Here is a 19261-nt window from a genome sequence, read left to right as displayed (position 1 = left end):
ACAGCAAGTGTGGACTCATTTCTGGCTCATCCTTATGGGATCGAGTGTTACCCCCTTCGCACACGTGGGTTTTCTCCGGGTGCTCCGGTTTCCTCCCACGTGTATATTCTCATGAATTGGCCAATAACATCTTCATGCATAGAGGATTGCAGAGCTTGAAGGAGGGCGGGGAGAGACGTCACCGTCTCACCGCGTGGCCGCTGTTTTTCCCGCTTGTTTGCGATTCCTCCGCACGCCCTCCGAGTCATTCTCTCTCTCAGAGAGCCAACACTGCGCGGCAAGTCGACATTATCAAGTCCGCGCGCGATGTCTCAAAATCAATTGTGATTTGCAGCGGCGGTGTTTTTAATTACAGAACCAATTGTTGCCTCTCTGATGTGCGCATTCAATGCTCCATTACGGGAGGTTGTCATTTTTGTTTATAATTTCCAACAAGTTGTAATAATATTAATAATAGGACCCAGGACAGCCTCAAGGAGCCTCAAGAATATTGTTTCAACAACAATTCACAGAGGAGGCTCGTGAAGGACGTTACTGGGCAGTTGGAGGTAGTCGCCCTCCAACAACAACGGAGGGCGGAGGAGCAACGCTCACAACAATGAGCGGAGCACCGGGTGGCTAAAGCACAGCGAGTTGGCACAGTAGGGGGCACAGGTGGTGCATCAGCCAGTCATCTCGGTCATCTCAGTCAGTCGACCCGTGGCACCTTGCTGGATCTGCCCCGTGACCTCCTGCCAGCGGGCGTTCGACACTTCACGTGGCCTCAAGGTGCACATGGCCTGGCACAAGCGTCGTGGTGACGTCACCGCCACTTAGTGGCGAATGGCGGTTGTTTTGTGTGTTTGTGTGTTTTTACCAAACAAAGTTTTAGGAAGTGAAATGTTTGTCGGGACTAAGGAGCCGCTTCTGATGTACATGTGGCAATGATGAGTTATAAACTAGAAACTATTTTTATTTTACCAGGTAAGGCTCACGGAGCTACGGAGCCCTTTGTCAGAAGTGACCTGGCCACAGCTGACAGCTCAACCAAGCCGGCTTATCACTGCGTGGACATTTATAGCAGTAGCCAAATAGTCTAAACGCGTGGTAATGGTGATTATACATGTGGAGAGGAGAGAGACACCGCAAAAGCCAAATAGACAGCAGCAGCAGGCATCAGGGTCGGGATTGAACCCACGACCTCCTGCACACCAGGCGAGGTAGTCAACATCTCCCGGCCACCGTGGCGACCCCAATCTCTCGGGGGGGGCGAGCGGCTTTGGTTTGGGATGTCACCCGCGCTCACCGCCAACGCAGCAGCTCTTTAGTTAATTATTAACCAGGGGCGTGGTCATGCTAATTAACATCAGTGAAGGGGCGTGGTCATGCTAATTAGCACAGGGAAGGGGCGTGGTTATGCAAATTAACATCAGGGAAGGGGCGTGGGTATGCAAATGAGGGCTGCCGGGCGGTGACGTCACGCGCACTCACGCGCCTCGTGGTCACGTGGGCCGGGTTTTTTTTTATTGTTTGGCGACAATGGCGGAGGAGACGGAGGCGCTTCTGAGCGCCGGCGATGGCGGCAACGAAATCGGCCCCGACGGCGGCGACGACGAGGCGGCGCTGTCCGGCTGCGGCGCCTCGCCGCTGTGCAACCCGCGGCGCACGCCCCATCGCTTCGTGGTCCTCGTCTTCATGTGTTTCCTGGGCTTCGGTATAAGAGCGTTTGCTCGCGTTTACAATTGGTAGCGCGCATGCGCTCCCGCCGCTCGTGATTGGCTCGCGGGATTCAAAACAAACCCGCTCATAGGTCGGCGTCAATCACGTGGGGGCCGGAGCGTTAACCTGATTGGTTGGGAGTGGGGACGCGTGCTTATGCGTGCTATGAAATGTAACCCCCCTTCCGTGCGTGGATAATTGCAGTGATTTTTTTTGTTGCTTAAAGGAATTGAGGCAACGACCTCGCTTGCACCGAGCCGCGTGTGTGTCGACTGTAAGCCAAGCGTTCGATCAACGCAAGTCGAATTAACGTGGCGCCGCTGCGATAATCATAAAGCAGAAGTTCTGGTTTCAACACTTCCCTAGTTGTCGCGAGTTCCCGTTGGGAGCAAGGCTAATAGCCGCATGTGGCCACCCCACCGCTGCGTGAAGGCCTCTAGGCCACCTCGCCATCATCGCCGTCCACCCCGCGGCCGCACGCACACGAGCACATTCCGTCGTTTTGGCGGACGGGCGAGAGGCCCCTTGGATGCGGTCCGTTCCTCGCCGCCGGGCCCTCCGTGATTAGTCTGAAGCTCTCGCGTCCCGTCCTGCTCGGCCACCCACTTCTCTCTCACTTCTCACCAAGATCCATGGATGTCGTGAGCCCGCGTGTGTTCACAATCCCTGGGCCCCTCTGTCTGCCCATCTACGACTGCCTCTCCTTGTACCTTGGTCCACTGCGTTCCCGCCATCGTTGTCAATGACCACGTTGCTGAGCGATATGTCGCAGCGGGTAAAGCATGTCACTGATTTTAAAACAATGTTTGGTGTTTTTTTGTTTGCTACGTTGATTATGTTACCTTTTTAATCGATTCCTCAACAATTGCCGGAGGGGTACAACTGGAGTGGCAGCACAAGGAGGGGGGACACGTCCAAGAGGACACGGCGGGGCCGTGTGGGATGGCGAATGGCTTTGCCGGTGTCCTTGTGCAGTTTCAGAATATTGATCCTGGAGAAATCCGATGAGCTGTGAAACTCTTTCTTACATGTCCAGTAGGGGCGGGTGAAGAAAGTTACAGGCGACAAACAACGCAAAAGAGGATATGAGTGCAAAGTGTAGGAAAGGTGCGCAGATCATTAAAGATAAATACATAACATAGGTAAAGACTATAAGTTCAAATAGCGTAAGTATAAGATGTGTTGGGTGGGCGAGGAATGTTGGCTTTAGGCTCGCCAGGAACGTCTCCTTCGTGGCTGCTGTGAGCTCAGTACTTCTGGCTGCTGCCCATCGAACAAAGGCGGTGGTCACCGCATCGCGCGGCGCTTTCAGATGCGCTTCTGCGGCCGTCTGGAACGCTCTTCCTTACGATATTTGGAAGCCACTGGAGCTACGTACTTTGAAAAAGAATTTCTTAAGAACTGCCTTTTTTGTTTAGTTTGTTGTCCTTCCCCTGCCCCTCCGATTGGTACGGTACGAAAGAAGTTCAGTATACTGTACATACAAACGTGTACAGTACGCCAGGACAGAAAGGAGTGCTCTCCCACTGATTTTTACTCCGTGAGGCTTCAGATCTTGAATACAATCAAGGAACTGGAGGTGAACTCGTGACACGATACCCCAAGGACATCAGTGTTCTTGATGTTTGTTCACTATATTTCGAAATGATGCCTGTAACCATGTGATTCTTTAACGTACACAATTTGAGTGGCGTCTTGCATAATCTCTGCACTTAAGGCAAACCAGGGAGCTAATGAGTAACCACAAGTTTGCAAATCATATACCGTTAGCACAGATACATAAGTTAATGGATGTGATATCATGATGGGACATTTCCCCCCAAATATATGTCGTGTTGTAAATAAGGCTGTTGAATGGTGAGTGGCAATCACGCCGACATATATACAAGCCTTTTCTTACCCAAGATGAACAACAACACTATTAACCTGTTATAAATGTGCGATTTTTTCCCCCTCTTAGGAAGCTACTTCTGTTATGACAACCCAGCAGCCCTCCAGACGCAGGTTATGCAGGTAAATATTTTGTTTTTACAATGTCCAACTGGGGTTGAAATTGTTTAGGCATTGACGCTACAGGGTTCCCTTGATTTACGGATGGGATGCGTTCTTCAAAAACACACGCGATTACAATGACATTTCGGAATTGGAATGGCTTTTCCCATTAATTGAATACTAAAAATAAGGGATGTGTTTTGAGCAGTCATTCCAACTCTACTCCTAACCTAAAAATATACACCACGTACGGTGCGAAAGAAGTTATAATACATAGTGTTTTAATATAAACTGGTTAAATCGATAAAATCAATAACTAAAACTTTGAAACAAACTAGAGCAAAAAAGACCATTTGATAATTAAATACAAATGCTCTTTGGTTCTTTCGGTAAAGTCACGTAGATGAAAAAGAAAAATAATGAAATGAAAATAACTAATTTAGTTATTTTCATTTTATTATTTTTCATCTACGTGACTTTACCGAAAGAACCAACGAGTATGGATCCTTGCAGTCACGAAAACTTCAAATCTAGAATAAATACAAATGCATGTTGGAGCTACATATTCCCATTGCACTGTTAGTATATGAAAGGCAACACGGGGGATTTTGTTTTGTGCGTGCATATTGTATGTGTGCTCACATTGGCCTGCGTGCGTGCTAGGACATGAAAGTGAACACCGCCTCCTTCATGCAGCTCTATGCCTGGTATTCGTGGCCCAACGTGATTCTCTGCTTCTTCGGAGGCTTCCTCATTGACCGCGTTTTTGGGGTCAGGTGAGAATCGCCATGAAAGGAACCCACATCCCCTGCTGCCCGTGTCCCCCCGCAGCTTGCCGTCACGTCTCTTTCCCTTACTTCTTCCACATCGAAAGAGTTTGCTTCTTTTCCCAATGTAGTTTATTTCAGAATACACAATTACGATCAACAGAATGTCACGAATGGCCTGAGCTGTACTTTGAATATGTTTGTATAACCTTTGTCGCATATGATTTACCTTGATGTTTATGTTGCCTTTACTCGGCCTGTTTTCTTTATCACGACCACAGTCTGTCAACATCCCAGTTGACTGCCTCGTTCAGCATTTTATTTTTCATCCACTCCGCCACTTCTCCTTCACCACCATTGTCATGTGATGTAATTTGTACATTTGTCTAAAGCAGGGCTGGGCAACCTATGACTCGTGGCCACATCAGATCTACCACTTAGAAATAGCTTGCAAACGTAACTTATCCATCGCCGCAAGCATCTTTGCTGCACGATCGGGTCAAGAACAGAATATGTTTTGACCGTGCAGGACTGCGTTTATAATTCTAGCATGCCCCAGTCCCTTCTGTCAGGGAAAAGGCCAATTTATGCTCGGTCAACTTGCACATTAATTTTCATACTACATTTGGATAACAGGCACGTGTGTGTTTTTTTCTCCGATGAGCACGGTTGGCTACGTATGGTGCGAAAGAGGTTCCCCATATAAATACATAACCAAGTGTAATTCCAAGCATGCATGTCTCCATGCTTCTTTGCATACTCTCTTGAGTTTTGTTCCAGTTTCCACGTCGGCTTCGTTGTTTCCAATCTACCTGCCATAGCAGACAATGTCCACTGATTGAACACTTCTCTCAGTGCATTGGTTCGCTGCTTTTCATGGCAGTCTATTTTCAAATCTTGATGCGAGTGTATTTTAATTCTTGTTTCTTACGATGAATTTTATTTTATATATTTCAGTTATTTTCCGAACATCAACGTAAAACAATTTCTAAATTAAATTGTCGTTCTCTCACAGGCTTGGAACAATTATCTTTGGCCTCTTTGTCTTCATTGGCCAGGTGAGTTCAGTGCCCCTGACAGCGATCGCATTGTGTATTCAAACACAGATTCTTTAACTTTTATATAAAAACAAATGCATTTCCCGCAGATTAACAGTGTTGATCTTATCTCGTCACGTCTTTGCGACCGCTGCAGATCATCGTTGCTGTCGGAGCGTTTACCGATGCGTACTGGCTCATGGAGCTGGGAAGATTTGTCTTTGGGTAAGTGTGCTCATGAAGGGTGTCCTGGTGCAAGAAGCATCTCAAAAAGGAAAAGTATTTTCTAGATTTTTGACACCTTTTTGCCAGTATCAAAATGATGAAAAATAAGAAGAGGCTTTACCCTTTCTGGAAATAAACCAGGAGGTGTTAAGATGTTCAAACGCCAAATAGACACATTTCGCAAGGAATCAAGTCTCCATGAACCACATGGTAGTTGTGAACATGCAAACAAACATTCTCTGATAATGTATTCGTGCTCTGCGCTCTGTCACGTGTCTGAATTTCACAGTATCGGCGGGGAGTCTCTGGCTGTGGCTCAAAACACGTACGCGGTGAACTGGTTCAAAGGCAAGGAGCTGAACCTGGTGTTTGGTCTGCAGCTCAGCATGGCTCGATTGGTATGTTTGTGCGAGCTGCTCTTTGTATGCCGGTTAGCAGTGAGACTCAAAACGTATTTGGCCAGCCTTGGAACCACCACAATAAATCCAGAATGGCAAGTTAGAATCGTGATGTATGTGTGCATGTTGATCTTTCGCACCGTACATAGCCAACAGTGCTAATCGTAGGTGGTAATGTGTTGCCAATGCTGTGGTGGACATGTGGACCTTTATGGGGACAAGACTGATACGATACAATCTTTGTAGTGCCACGCGTGAATGTGTATATACATCGTTTTTGTATAACATCTTTAACAACTAACAACAATATTTATTCGTGCTTAGGACATCCGTGCCATTCTTTACACCAATGGGTAGCCTGCCAACAGGGAGCGATGGGGCGTTTTTGGTGTGGATCCGAAGATCCAGAATGGCAGTGAATGGCATCTTTTTTCCAAAGTGAAAAAACCAACTTCTCACCCCAAGCTTTTGATGCATTGATACTTGCACTGTCTTTGTCCTGTTGGCCTTTTGGTGTTGTTCTCTGGTCTCACACTGGTGAGACAAGGCCATGCAGAAGGCTGTCTCTGGTGTAGGCCAATCAAGACAATGCTGAGATATTATCAGAGCACGTTTGTTTGCATGTTCACCACAAGTACGTGTGGTTAATGCAGACTGGATGCCTTGCAAAAGGTTTCTGTTTGGTGTTTCAACATCTTCACACCAGAAAGTATAAAACCTCTTCTTATTTTTCGTCATCAGGGGGCGATGTTGCTCTTTGGTTTTGTCCAATGAAGTACTGTCTATGGATGATACCTCTGCACGTCAAGTATATATTCAGTGCTGAGTGAGTGCTGTAAATTCAAATGATGTCTAATCTAAATCGGGATTTTTTTAATGAAATGGTGACACCTTTAATGGACACCTTCTATGTGTTTGCTTCTGCCTCCAGGGAAGTACAGTGAACATGAATGTGATGGGCATTCTGTACAACAAAGTGGCACAGACGTATGGGTCGGGTCACTCCTGCCTGGGCATCTCTCTCATGATCGGTAGGTGGTAGGCCATGCATCCCACCCCCCGGTTTTCTTCCAAGCAGCACCATCCAATGGCAAATCAACCTTTCTTCGCATTCATAACGGCTCCACATTGAACCAACAACACGCGTTTCGAGTGACGTTGCTGTTTGATTGCACGCTCCTGTTGCACTCAGGTGTGTTTTCAAAGACCCAGAATGACTGAATGCCATAATTTTTCCAATGTGAAAAATCAACTAGGTTTGAGCATGGGGATTAAAGAGAGAATGCACTTCACAAATGTTTAACCAGTCTTAACATTTCCTGATAAATTGGAGATGGGCAATGCTGGGATTTTTCTATTGGACTTTGTGCTGCTGCTATTGTAAAGCACCATTTCACCCAACACTGCTGCTGCCGAATGTGATGTGTGGGGTGTTGTTTGTGCTTGGATCTCCCTTCCCCCAGCGATCCATGCCATCGACTTCCTGCCTTCGCTCAAAACCTTCATTTTATTTCCTCAGTCTGATTCACTGCCTTATTACATCAAATAAATACGCCCATTGTTTTCTGTACAACGGTCTCATTTGAGATGGTACATAAATGCACATTGTATTATATAGACTGACACAGAGAGCCACAGAATTAGAGCTACAGACAAAACACAGAGGGCCTATATATGCAGACAAACTCATGAACTTACACAGACCCACAATTTTGCACAGAAAGCAATAGAATCCCGCAGAGATCAATAGACTCACATAGAGACCCCATAGACTCATATAACCAACATGGGCAGGGGGTTATGGAGTTTTTCAAATCGAGGCTCCGAGTCTTCCTTTCTTGTCCGCTAGCCAACTGCTTCTATAAAATAAATACTGTTTTCCTTACGGCGTGTTATGATGCGGTCCCATTTTAGACCCTACAAAAAAGAACGCGTTTGTGTTGCCTTGTGTTTGTGATATTGCGCCAGCGTCAGTCACCTGCCTCTTCTCGCTGGCGTGTGCGCTCATCCTGGGCTTCCTGGACAAGCGTGCCGAAAAAATCCTGCACAAGGAGCAAGGCAAAACAGGTGGGCTGCACTGAGCTGAGGTTAAATGTAATTGCGTCAAATATAAATCATGGCAGGAGATGGATGGTGCCGTGGTGGCGAGATGTTAACTACCTTGCCTGGTATTTTGGAGGTCGTGGGTTCAATTCCAACCCTGATGTCTGTATATTTGGAGTTTGCATGTTCTCCCTGTGGTTGCGTGGATTTTTCTCTGGGTCCTCTTGTTTTTCCTCGACATTTTGAATCGGCATGCATTTAGAGTATTGTGCTGCTGTAAATTTCCACGTGATAAGCCACTTGGTTAAGCTATCATTTGTGATAGCTAGGTCGCTTCTAAAAAAGAGCTACATCGCTCAGTGTGGGCCTTGCACGGTAAAATATATTATTTTTTATAGTTTATATAACCCATTAATTTACAGAAAACACTTTTAACACATTCGTTAATAACAATGTCTTAAAAATAAAAATATATCAATTTCGTTTTGGGCAATGGCCCTTCTTCACAAATATGCAGATGGGACAATTACCCCACACATAACCCCAGCACAGCCTTATGTGGTGGCTGGCATCGCTTGAACGCCCGCTGTGTCGTGCAGGAGAGGTGGTGAGGCTGACCGACGTCAAGGACTTCCCAGCATCGCTCTGGATGGTCTTCATGGTGTGCGTCGGATATTACGTGGCTGTTTTCCCATTCATCGGCCTAGGGAAGTACGTACTCCAAGAGCACACCCCCCCTACCCCCCACTGCCACCGCCTGCCTCGTAACATTTTCATCGTCAAGAAAGCAAAGGACTTCGTTGGCAGTGGCGTACAAGCTTAAATAAAGAATATCATATTGTTTGTGAAAGCCTAATGATTAAATATACAAATTGGATGATGTAATGTTCTCCAACGGTGTCTTTGGAACTATTTCATTATCGATATGAAAGCCGATGGGCAAGCTGTGTAGGGCAATACATTTGCATGTTTGAGAGCGAAAACAAACCATTGGATTTTGTCAACAAGTTTTGGGCAACCCCTTTGATCAATGAGCAGTGACCAACGTGGTGAAGTATGGCCAAACGACCCCCGTGGCCAACACGACATGGAGCGACCTTCACCCAACAGTGGATTGACACAAAGGGCTGTAAATATTGTACGTGACGTGGGGGATGGTATTTATTTTATGTCACCCTGTGAAACCTTTAGGAGACCACGATAGTTTTGTTTCCAAGAGTAATCTTAGCATTGCTCCCCTCATTACTGATTCCCTCCCCCCCTTTTTGCTGAACGTTTTTAGAGTTTTCTTTGAAGAGAAGTTTGGCTTCAGTGCCCCCAGCGCAGGAGCAGTAAACAGGTAAGACCCTGGTGAAGGTAATTTGTTTATTTGTAATTTCACTCGTGTATCATGACGACTTTAACAATGTTGTTACATGTTTGAACTGGACAGGTGGCTCCGCTCATAGCACTGAATCAGGCACTGCTGAGATCCTGGGTTTCAAATCCAGACAGTCCCCTTGGGTTAAACCAGATTCTCGCGTGCAGTGAGTTGATGGTCTAAGTCCAGTCACCAATAACTACACACATATACCAGTCCATCGCGTAAAGTCTGGTTATGCACTTCATTTTGGCAAAATTCCAGCTTTGGGAATTAAAAATATTAGTTTGGCTGTCATGCGACGAACATGACTGATGTGGCGGAGTGGGTGGGAAAGTGTTGCCCCATCCTCTGTGGACCAGAATAGCTCTTGAGGGGCTCTCAAAGGTAGCTCTTTGATGTCTGCTTTTGTGGGCCATTCCTGACGAGAAGGGTCGCAGTGCTGTGCGAGAGATGGAAATGGAATCTCGTCCCGTGACACCGATGCTGATAGCGCAATAGGGATAGCATTGTGGGGTAAAAAAAAGAGGTTAAAGTAAATGCATGAATATTCGTCACTTTTCTACGATAGCTTTTTCCAAACAATTGCATGTGCATATCGTTTTCTATACGTGGCCTGTATTGTGTGTCTTTTGCATATCTTCATAAGCACATGGTATTTGTTTACCTTTCCTATTCTGTGCACTCCTATCGTCTCTTTGTAACGTTCTGACCTGCCCCTACTGGACACCTGTGAAAAAGAGCTTTATAGCTCAACGGATTCCTCCAAGAAAATACATATTCAGATTCTGTATCTGTTGGCTATCTATTTATCTGTCTTGTGTATGTGTTTTGAGTTATAGTCCTTGTTGCGTGCTTCTGCGTCTTTGTGTTGCGTTGACGTGCAGCATTGTGTACGTCATTTCGGCCCCCGCGTCCCCCGTGCTGGGGTTCATGGTGGATCGCGTGGGCAAGAACATCCTGTGGGTGCTCGTGGCCGTGTTGGCCACGCTGGGAGCTCACGTCATGCTCGCCTTCACCTTCTGGAATCCTTGGATCCCAATGGTGAGACCGCGTCCACACTCGTTCTCACACGCAAGCATGGCACTCTTATTCTTTCGTATTGCCTATGAAGAGCAGCGGTGAGAGATCCAGATGCACGTGATTGAGCCGTGCAATTGCTGTCCTGAGAGTTTGTGAATTGCAAACACCCCCCCACCCAATGACTTTGGGATCTATATTTGGGTGGGCGTGAAGTTGTGTACGGTCCTTGAGGGGTGGTGTTCGTCGCGGCAGGCACACAGGAGAGTACACACACCAGTGACAGACTGCATTCCACATTGAGCTGGAGAGCTGCCACAATATGGCAATATTACGATTTATTGTACGATTATAAACTCCGTCGTAATCTTTTCATCCGTTTAGCAAAATATGGATGGGTGACCTCCATTCATAAACAGAATGCTACGGAGCCACGTGGTGGCCAGCGCATTGGAGTTAAAGCGATTGTTGTGCTTAGGATAAGAACAGGATGTCTCATTTGCAAGAGTGACCTGGGGGATTAGTCTGCCAGTAAGGTGCAATGATTGCTACGTACATTCCCAATTGAGTAATTTTAAATTTTGTGAAATTTGATCCTGACGCCAGCACTTTTACTCATGGCGACAGCAGAGCATCTTTAACGTCCACTGTGAAATGCCATTGCCCTAATGCATGGTGTGTGTCTTCCACGCAGAGCCTGATGGGAGTGGCCTATTCCCTACTGGCGTGTGCGCTGTGGCCGATGGTGTCGTTTATTGTGCCGGAGCACCAGCTTGGGACAGCCTATGGATTGTGAGTGTGGTGTTGGGATGTCGGTGTGATTTTTAATACTCTAGTTTGTACGATTTGAACACTATAAACGGTAACTCTGGTTAATTTCATGCACAGTACCGAACTGTAAAGCTAAGCAGAACGTGAGCCTGGATAGTACTTGGATGGGTGGGCACCGTGGGCAAGGGGCAGGCCTAGTAGGCGTTGGGGGCAGTTGAGGGGTCATTGCAGGAAAATCGATTGTTCGACATTCCCCACCACCACCTTAAGCTCTCTGACCAGCGTGGTAAAGTACGGTCAAGTATGTCTGACAGCCCGCAAGGCGTGGGGAAGCCCCTCATCTAGCATTGGATTGAAACAAAATTGGCAGTACGTGTAAATGATATCGCAGTACTCGTCATGTTGCAGAACTTTTATACGGGGGTTGTGTGTCGTATCACGAAAAATGTCTTCTCGCTGTAAACTGTTGGGATTGTTTTGACAATCGCGCGTGCCTTGCTGCTGCAGCATGCAGTCCATACAGAACCTGGGGCTGGCGGTGATTGCCATTGCTGCTGGCTCCATCCTGGACTCGAGCGGATACCTCTTCCTGGAGCTCTTCTTCTGCATCTGCTTGTGCTGTGAGTCGCGCCGTCGAGCCGTGTGGGTGGCCAGCGCGTCTGTCGCACGCGTGCAGGGTGCAACGCGTGCAGGTTGCAACGCGTGTGGGGCACAATGCGTGTTGGATAGTGTTGCACAGAATCTATATATGAGCGCGCCATCAACCCGCCCATCTAAGTTCAATTCCCGGCCACGACTAAACGCGACAGTGGCTAGTGACATCCAAACCCCAACTCGCAATGACCGTGCGTGGTGAAGTATGGTCAAACAGCCTTCGTGACTAACACCGCATGGGAGCGGCCTTCATCTAGCAGCGGATTGGCCGAGGGTCTGCTAGTTAATAAACTGCTCTTGGCTTGGCTTTTAAAGTCCCGAGTGGATGCGGTCGGACCAACGTTTTCTTTCTCTCTCGTGTTGTAATGCCTTTCCCTTTGTCTTCCAGTTGCCTTGATCGCCACTGTTCTACTCTACCTGATCGACCTGATCAGAGGTGAGCATCTGTGCACACACCTAATGACCGGGGGGGTGGCAAACTCTCCTTTTCAGAGCGCCCAATAGGACTTTAAAGTTCCTTTTGAGGAGCCACACATTAAAAAAACACCTTCACTGTGCTTTGTGTTTAGTTTGTTGTCCTTCCCCCGCACCTCCGATCTGCACGGTTGGCGATGTACCGTCCGAAAAAAGTTCACCACATTAACGTGTGTGTCAACCTTGTAGTGACAGTAGTGACTTGAGTGTATTAAAATTAGCAACCACAGGTTGCCAGGTGAAATTCCCCTCTTGCACACCGATGAGGGCAACTAAGATGCTTGCATATCGATGGGACGCTTTTGCCAGCATCAAGATATTGAATTTTAATGTAAAATACATAAATACAGCTGGTAAGATGTTCAAACACCAACAAGGCATCAAGTCTGCAGTAACCACATGTGCTTGGGGTAAAAAATGCAAACAAATATTTCCTTGAAAATATATGCGTTGTCCTTGCAACTTATTGACCTTCACCAGTTTCAAGAAGAGTGCATACGTTATCAATGCATATTTGTGCCTTTTTCACACCTTACACAACAAGGGTCAGGATACGGGGTTTAAAAAAAAGGGGATACGGAGTTTAAATGTTGCGTTCTTACGTGCCACCATTCATAGTTGATGCACTCAATCGTCCACCGTTTACTTTAATTGTGCACCTCCGATTAGCACGGTTGGCTACGTACGGTGAGAAAGACGTTCAACATGTTTTTCCAATTTTTATTTTACCAGCTAAGGCCCACTGAGTTGTGTAGCTCTTTTTCAGAAGCGACTTGGCTGCAAATAATAGCTCAATGAAGTGGCTTATGTGGAAATTTATAGCAGCCATATACTCTAAGACGCATGGAGGAAAAAAAACGGTGGACCCAGAGTAAAATCCACACAACCACAGGAAGAGTGAGAACACGCAAACCCCAAATTTACATGCGTCAAGGGTCAAGATCGAACCCAAAGCCTCCTGTATATGAGGCAATGTAGTTAACATCTCGCCACTGTGGCGAGAACATACTTCACAATAACACCGGCTCCTGCAACTACGAGATTCCATGCGTGTGCCGGCTACGAGATTCCATGCGTCTCCGTTCACCGGGTGGGTTGCCGTGCGCTGCGCCGCCGTGTGCCGTGTGCCGTGTGCAGACGGCGGCCTCAACCTCTCCTCCAGGGAAAGAGACAAGAAACGGGAGCTCGATGCGGCTGAGTGAGTACAACGTCTCTGCACGCGGTGCCACCAGTTGCCACGCACAGCATCCCCCAGCACAGAACAACACTTTGTATAGACTCTGTGATGTGCTTTTTGACGTGAAAAAAAATACATTGTGCTTTAATGAAATAGTCATTGCTGCTCTCTTATGAGCTCAATACCAAATGTTAGTTCGTCTTAACTATGTAGTAGTTTGTGGGAAGTGATTAAGCGTTTGGTTCTTGCGCTGCGCTATGAACATGGCAACTCGAGTTGGGTGCCCAGCCCATGGCTAACATCGGTGACCAGTGATATCTGAACTGGTCTGCAAAACCATGTTAAGTTAGCAATAAAGAAAAATGGGTACACATGAGTTACCATCAACGCACCTAGTATATTGACGTAGGTGCTTTTGCATCTTTATACGTACCATTAAAAAATGTGTTCAATCTCACGAGTTCCAATATTGGAGCGTCTACTAACGCATATTGCATGCCGACTTTAATTTATCGTGGCAGCCCCACTTTTGAAGGCTGACTAATGCAGTGCGATGCCCTATTTGTGTACGGCCTGCGTCCTGGCAGTAAATGACACCATTTATTTCCTTGCTGGCTGTTTTGCAGCTGAGCGGAATATCCGGCGATGCCCCCGTCTATATGTGAGAGGCATCTGGGACGACTTCTTTAACTTCTGCCGCTCTCGAATCTGGCTTTCGCAGCTTTAGGCTTGGCACGCTCTGTAAAAAGAAATCTTGCTTGGCAGATGCGCGCGCTTCTCCCCCGCTTGCAGTAGAATCAGCATGGCTGCCGTTTTACTTTCGGCAGCGACAGATCGGGGGTGGTCCCCGCTTGTGCAATTTTAAGATGTAAAATTTGTGATTTTGTTTGTTTATTTTACTTGTAGAGATAATCCTACTGAGATACAAAAACACTTTTTTTCTAAGCGCTTATATTTTAAGCAAAAGCAATGCTTGGCTCGCTCTTATTTTATAATGGCACTAAATCTATCGGCGTGGAAAAATATAATATTCACATTACTTATTTTTTTTTCTATTTGCTTTCTTACCTGTGTGGCTCTCGTGCGGCTAAGGTAGTGGGGTATGCAGGTTCTGTCGGGCGCTTTGCTTGCTTTTAATGCTCTTGCTGAATTTATTTACACCGCTGGCACACAGTGTTAGAACAACTCAATTTCTGTAAGTATCTGCATCCAGCAGTTCTCTTGGGCTGGACATCACAGTGGGTTCCGCGTTACAGCAATCAGAGGAACCAGGATCCTCTCCTTGTCACATAATAAGTGGGAATGAGATCTGGGAATGCTCTCCAGGACAGAGACGATGGGAAGTTGGGTGCGGAAAATGGGATTTGAAAGTCTTAGAAACCAGATGTAGGGACGCGTTTATGATTGCAATTTACATCACTATCGTTGATAGAAATCTCTTATCGATTCGCTCGGAATGCGCCCGATCTCATCAGATCGTGAAAACTAAACGCGGTTTAACCTTGATAGTGCTTCGATGAGTGACCACCATGCATACAACCGGTGTTGTAGGTTGCTACAGGGCTGTGTTGGCAGCAGAGGGCAGTGCAGTATAAATCCATTGTACTGTACTACGTACACTCCCAATGTCTGCTTCCCTTAATGGCCAACCCGCACTGACCAGCTTGGTGAAGTATGGTCAAATAACCCCCACAACCTACATGGTGTGGGGAAGCCCTCATCTGGCAGTGGATTGACAAAGGGGCTGAACGTGTACACCTGTTATCAGACTTTACAATGATATTGTCATTGCGATTCATTACGTTTCACCGTTACGTTTGTAATTGATTCCAGGTCTGATGAAAACTTAGGGAAATGCAAGCACTTTCCATGCTGCCTTGATGCACTTTGTAAAACCTGGGTCAAATGAATCAACTGCAATACCTCACAATTGGTATTACAAGGGAATGACCACTTGATTCAGTCTCATTTTTGGATCGCTCTGTTTACAATTGAATTTGTACTCATAAAGCATCTAAACATGTAATTGTGGGCATCCTGGGAGCTCTGTTGTAATTTAAATTGATGCTTAACATTGTTACCATTGTAATTTACGATATGCCCGGTCTCTTTATAGGTTTTAAATGCTGCACTTAAATCTATTTGTTAATGGCCAACACCAGTGGCTCGGCGATTATGCGCACGCTCGATGAATGCTCGATGTTGGCATGCTTCGGTTTTACATGTCACCCAAAGTTGTACGCGTTGTTCATTAACGAAAGGTCGCCAGGTGGTTTAGAGGTCAGACCACTGAGCTGGCACCACTGAGATCCAGGTTGTCAAAATTGCGGGTCGCTGCCCGCCGGCGATTTAAACCGGGGGGCCCTCTTGTGTAGCGAAGCGACGGTGGTCTCAGCCTGCTCGCGCACCGGCGACTTCACAAAGAAATCATGGCATTAAATCTGCGCCCCTACTTTATTCTAGTTTGGTGAGCATTAAAAACATTGAATTTGGCTGTCATGTGACGCGAACATCACTTCATAGCAGAATGTGGGGGACGAAAAATGCTTTCACCTTGTGTGGAACGGAGGTCACTAGAAGGCACTTGGGAAGTAGTTCTGTGACGTCTGCTTCCATAGGCCGTTGTCTGACATGGGGTGTTGCACTCAATGCTCTGCGTTGAATATCAATACATTATTCATGAACGCAGCATGATGCCGACAGCATAATTTGGAGTTACATTTGTTGACAAATATTTTTAAATGTTAAAAAGAAGTTCAAAGCACATATAGAAATAAAGATTTGTTACTTATATTTCTATTTCCATAACTCATAAGATTGTTTCATTTTGCTGTTTTAATTGTTATCTTTTAATGTATATGATTCTTACAATAGCTTTACAAGGCATTCTTCTGCATGTGCAATTATGTAAAAGAAAGCAAGAGTTCATGGTTGTTATATTTTAAAATTAACAGCTGAACGGGTTTTGGGTCACTTGAACATTTTAATACTAACCCAATTACCATATTTAATGTCAGAGATTATACAAAGTATTTCATTGTCATACTTTTATAAGGTTTAGTCATTTCAAAAGTACCACACTTAAATCGTATGATTATGAATGGGATGGTGCTGCTCCGTTTTACGCGTTCGAAATTCAGGATGGGGGAGAATTTGTATCGGGTGTCGTGCACTTGAAATATAAATGGCAAAAGAATGCTATGATCGCGTTGACTGTGTTTGTCCTAACGTAGTCCGGCTCCACATGCCAAGGCAACTACACACACTTCCCCAACCACATCTTCCCGCACTTAAAAACCCTCGCCAGCATGCGGCGGCGTCGAGCGTTTGTGATGTTGACTACCTCGCCTGGTATGTAGGAATGCGTGGGTTTATTCCCGACCCTGACGTTTATTGAGTATTTTTCTGCTATCAATTTCCACATGATAAGCCACTTCTTTGAGCGATCATTTGTGGCCCGTCGCTTCTGAAAAAGAGCTACATATCTCAGTGAGCCTTACCTGGTAAATTTAAAGTAAAATAAGTTTTTTTTTTTTATAAACAGTCTGTATGTGTATGTTGAACTTCTTTCGCACCGTACGTTGCCAACCGTGCTAATTGGAGGTACGGGTGAAGGACAACTAACCACAAAGCAGTTCTAAAGAAATTACTTTTCAAATTGCCTAGTCTTGCAGCCTGTTGCTTTACCGATGCACATTTAACTTCACCTGCCTCAATCTTCAAACCCCTTTCCCTACTCATGTGCCTCGTGTGTTCTATCCCCCCATCCCCCCACCCACCCATCAATCCTGGAGGGCGAGGAGGGCAGAGCTCCGACGGCGTGAGAGCCAGAGGGACCTGACACGCCTGGGTCCTCGCTCGGCATTTGCGCTGCGCAACCGTTACCTGTGCAGGCTGGGTGCCCAGGTGAGCGTCGGCGGCTTCGGGCGCTTTGCTGCGTTCGTCCGTCTGGGGCTATGAGATGGGCTGGCGGGAAGGTGCTTGAGTTTCGCCATTCGAATCTGGCAAGCCGCCCCGGTTAATACTGCGGGTGCATCACAGTTGACGTTACAGATCCCGTGATGCCATTTGAAGGAGAGCAAGCCCGTGTTTGTCGGCATCATGGTCCCGTAATTAAACGTTTCTCGCCAATTACTGAAAAAAAAACGTAACTTTTTTATTTTACCAGCTAAGGCCAACACCAGTGGCGATTATCCAAACTGATCCTGTGCCTCACCTAGGTCGACTCATCCTCAAATGAGTACCTGGTGTGATGTGTAAACATTGACATTGGGGAGACAAAGGCGGTCGGGCATGCTGCTGGACACCCACCCCCTCGTGTGCCGTGCCGGCCTTCACAGGTGCTCACTAACAGCACTTACCCCAACAGTCTGTTAAGGCTATACGGTGAATCTTTGTATTTGTGTGTGCGTGTGTGTGCCGTTCAGCTTCCAGCTCACTACAGCCTGCAGTTGTCTTCCCTGGCTTGTCGGAGCCTGCTCAAGTAAGGAGCTGCCTTGCCGTCAGGACAAGCAGCCAGGTCTTGCCATCTGCCAAAGCAACGGTCAATGCACGGGCACTGCCCATTTGGGACTTGAGTCAGAACTCAAGTGGCACCTTCACCATGAACCACGGAGCAGCCGTGTCAATGTCGTAACCATGTTTCGGTGAAAGTAGAACCTGGATACCAGCACAATTCCTTGGGAGCAAGGAGAGGTGTTGCTTATATCTGAAGTAGCGAACTTGTATCAGACATCGCCGTTGACTTTTCACCCTCACGAGTGTCACGGGAGGCATGCGGTGTGGCTCGTATCAGAAGTGTGCTTCTGTCCAGATTCTACTGCACCTCAGAGCTTGAATTTCCTTGTGAATTGTTTACAGTTGTGGTCTGTTGAGCTGTGAAAATCAGATGGACACAGGGTGTGGGGTTGTCGTCGGCTCTTGATTATTCTGGGGTCATGGGGGTGGGGCAAGGGACGGCTTCAACAAAACAAAACGGGGGATGCAAAACATTTTAAGTGGTAAAAAAAAAGTAATTGACGTGGAAATGGGGGGGGGGGGGGGCACGCACTGCGTGGCCACGCAGTGCGCGGCCACACAGTGCGTGCCCACACAGTGCGCGGCCACACAGTGCGTGCCCACACAGTGCGCGGCCACACAGTGCGCGGCCACACAGTGCGCGGCCACACAGTGCGCGCCCACACAGTGCGCGCCCACACAGTGCGCGCCCACACAGTGCGCGCCCACACAGTGCACGGCCACACAGTGCGTGCCCACACAGTGCGTGGCCACGCACTGTGTGGCCACGCACTGTGTGGCCACACAGTGCGCGGCCACACAGTGCGCGGCCACACAGTGCGCGGCCACACAGTGCGCGGCCACACAGTGCGCGGCCACACAGTGCGTGGTTAATCCCCACTCCCGGATAATCTGCTAATCTGCCTACGGGACAATCGAGAAGAGTTAAGGTTTACTCCGCCGTGGAATGGAGTACTAAATGCTTTGAATGTCTCTCAATGCAATTGCAGTGTGGTGACGCGTGTGTTTGTGTGTGTTTACAAACGTTGGTGCAACACGACAAACACGGTTGCCTACAACAGATTATATTCTTTGTTGCTGGAGTGCAATCAACACAAGTATTTCTGTCCATAAGAGGGTTGTTGTTT

General features: G+C 47.0%; 1 protein-coding gene across 3 annotated transcripts; it reads left to right on the top strand.

Annotated features, from left to right (window-relative positions):
* Nucleotides 1-566: 566 nt before the first annotated feature.
* MFSD1 (major facilitator superfamily domain containing 1) lies at nt 567-18817 on the top strand. 3 transcript variants are annotated; one of them, XM_061575308.1, is made up of 17 exons: nt 567-768; nt 3659-3711; nt 4354-4466; nt 5473-5515; nt 5652-5719; nt 6009-6117; nt 7049-7148; nt 8086-8184; nt 8760-8871; nt 9443-9499; nt 10408-10564; nt 11235-11332; nt 11819-11931; nt 12354-12401; nt 13577-13637; nt 17411-17522; nt 18044-18817. In XM_061575308.1, exons 2-17 carry the CDS (start codon nt 3706-3708, stop codon nt 18101-18103), a joined length of 1356 nt encoding a protein of 451 aa, XP_061431292.1. In that variant the 5' UTR covers nt 567-768; nt 3659-3705; the 3' UTR covers nt 18104-18817. The 3 variants fall into 3 exon arrangements, with proteins under 3 accessions (XP_061431292.1, XP_061431290.1, XP_061431291.1); XM_061575306.1 differs by lacking the exon at nt 567-768 and adding an exon at nt 1485-1693 and having other exon boundaries at nt 18044-18816; XM_061575307.1 differs by lacking the exons at nt 567-768; nt 17411-17522; nt 18044-18817 and adding exons at nt 1488-1693; nt 14243-16817.
* Nucleotides 18818-19261: the final 444 nt, after the last annotated feature.

This window comes from Lethenteron reissneri, chromosome 58 (genome assembly GCF_015708825.2).
Source record: "Lethenteron reissneri isolate LAM-NWPU_2019-01 chromosome 58, ASM1570882v1, whole genome shotgun sequence".
In the NCBI taxonomy this organism is placed as follows: domain Eukaryota; kingdom Metazoa; phylum Chordata; class Hyperoartia; order Petromyzontiformes; family Petromyzontidae; genus Lethenteron; species Lethenteron reissneri.
The sequence above is the reverse complement of the archived record's forward strand: the minus strand, read 5'-3'. Positions and strand labels throughout refer to the sequence as shown.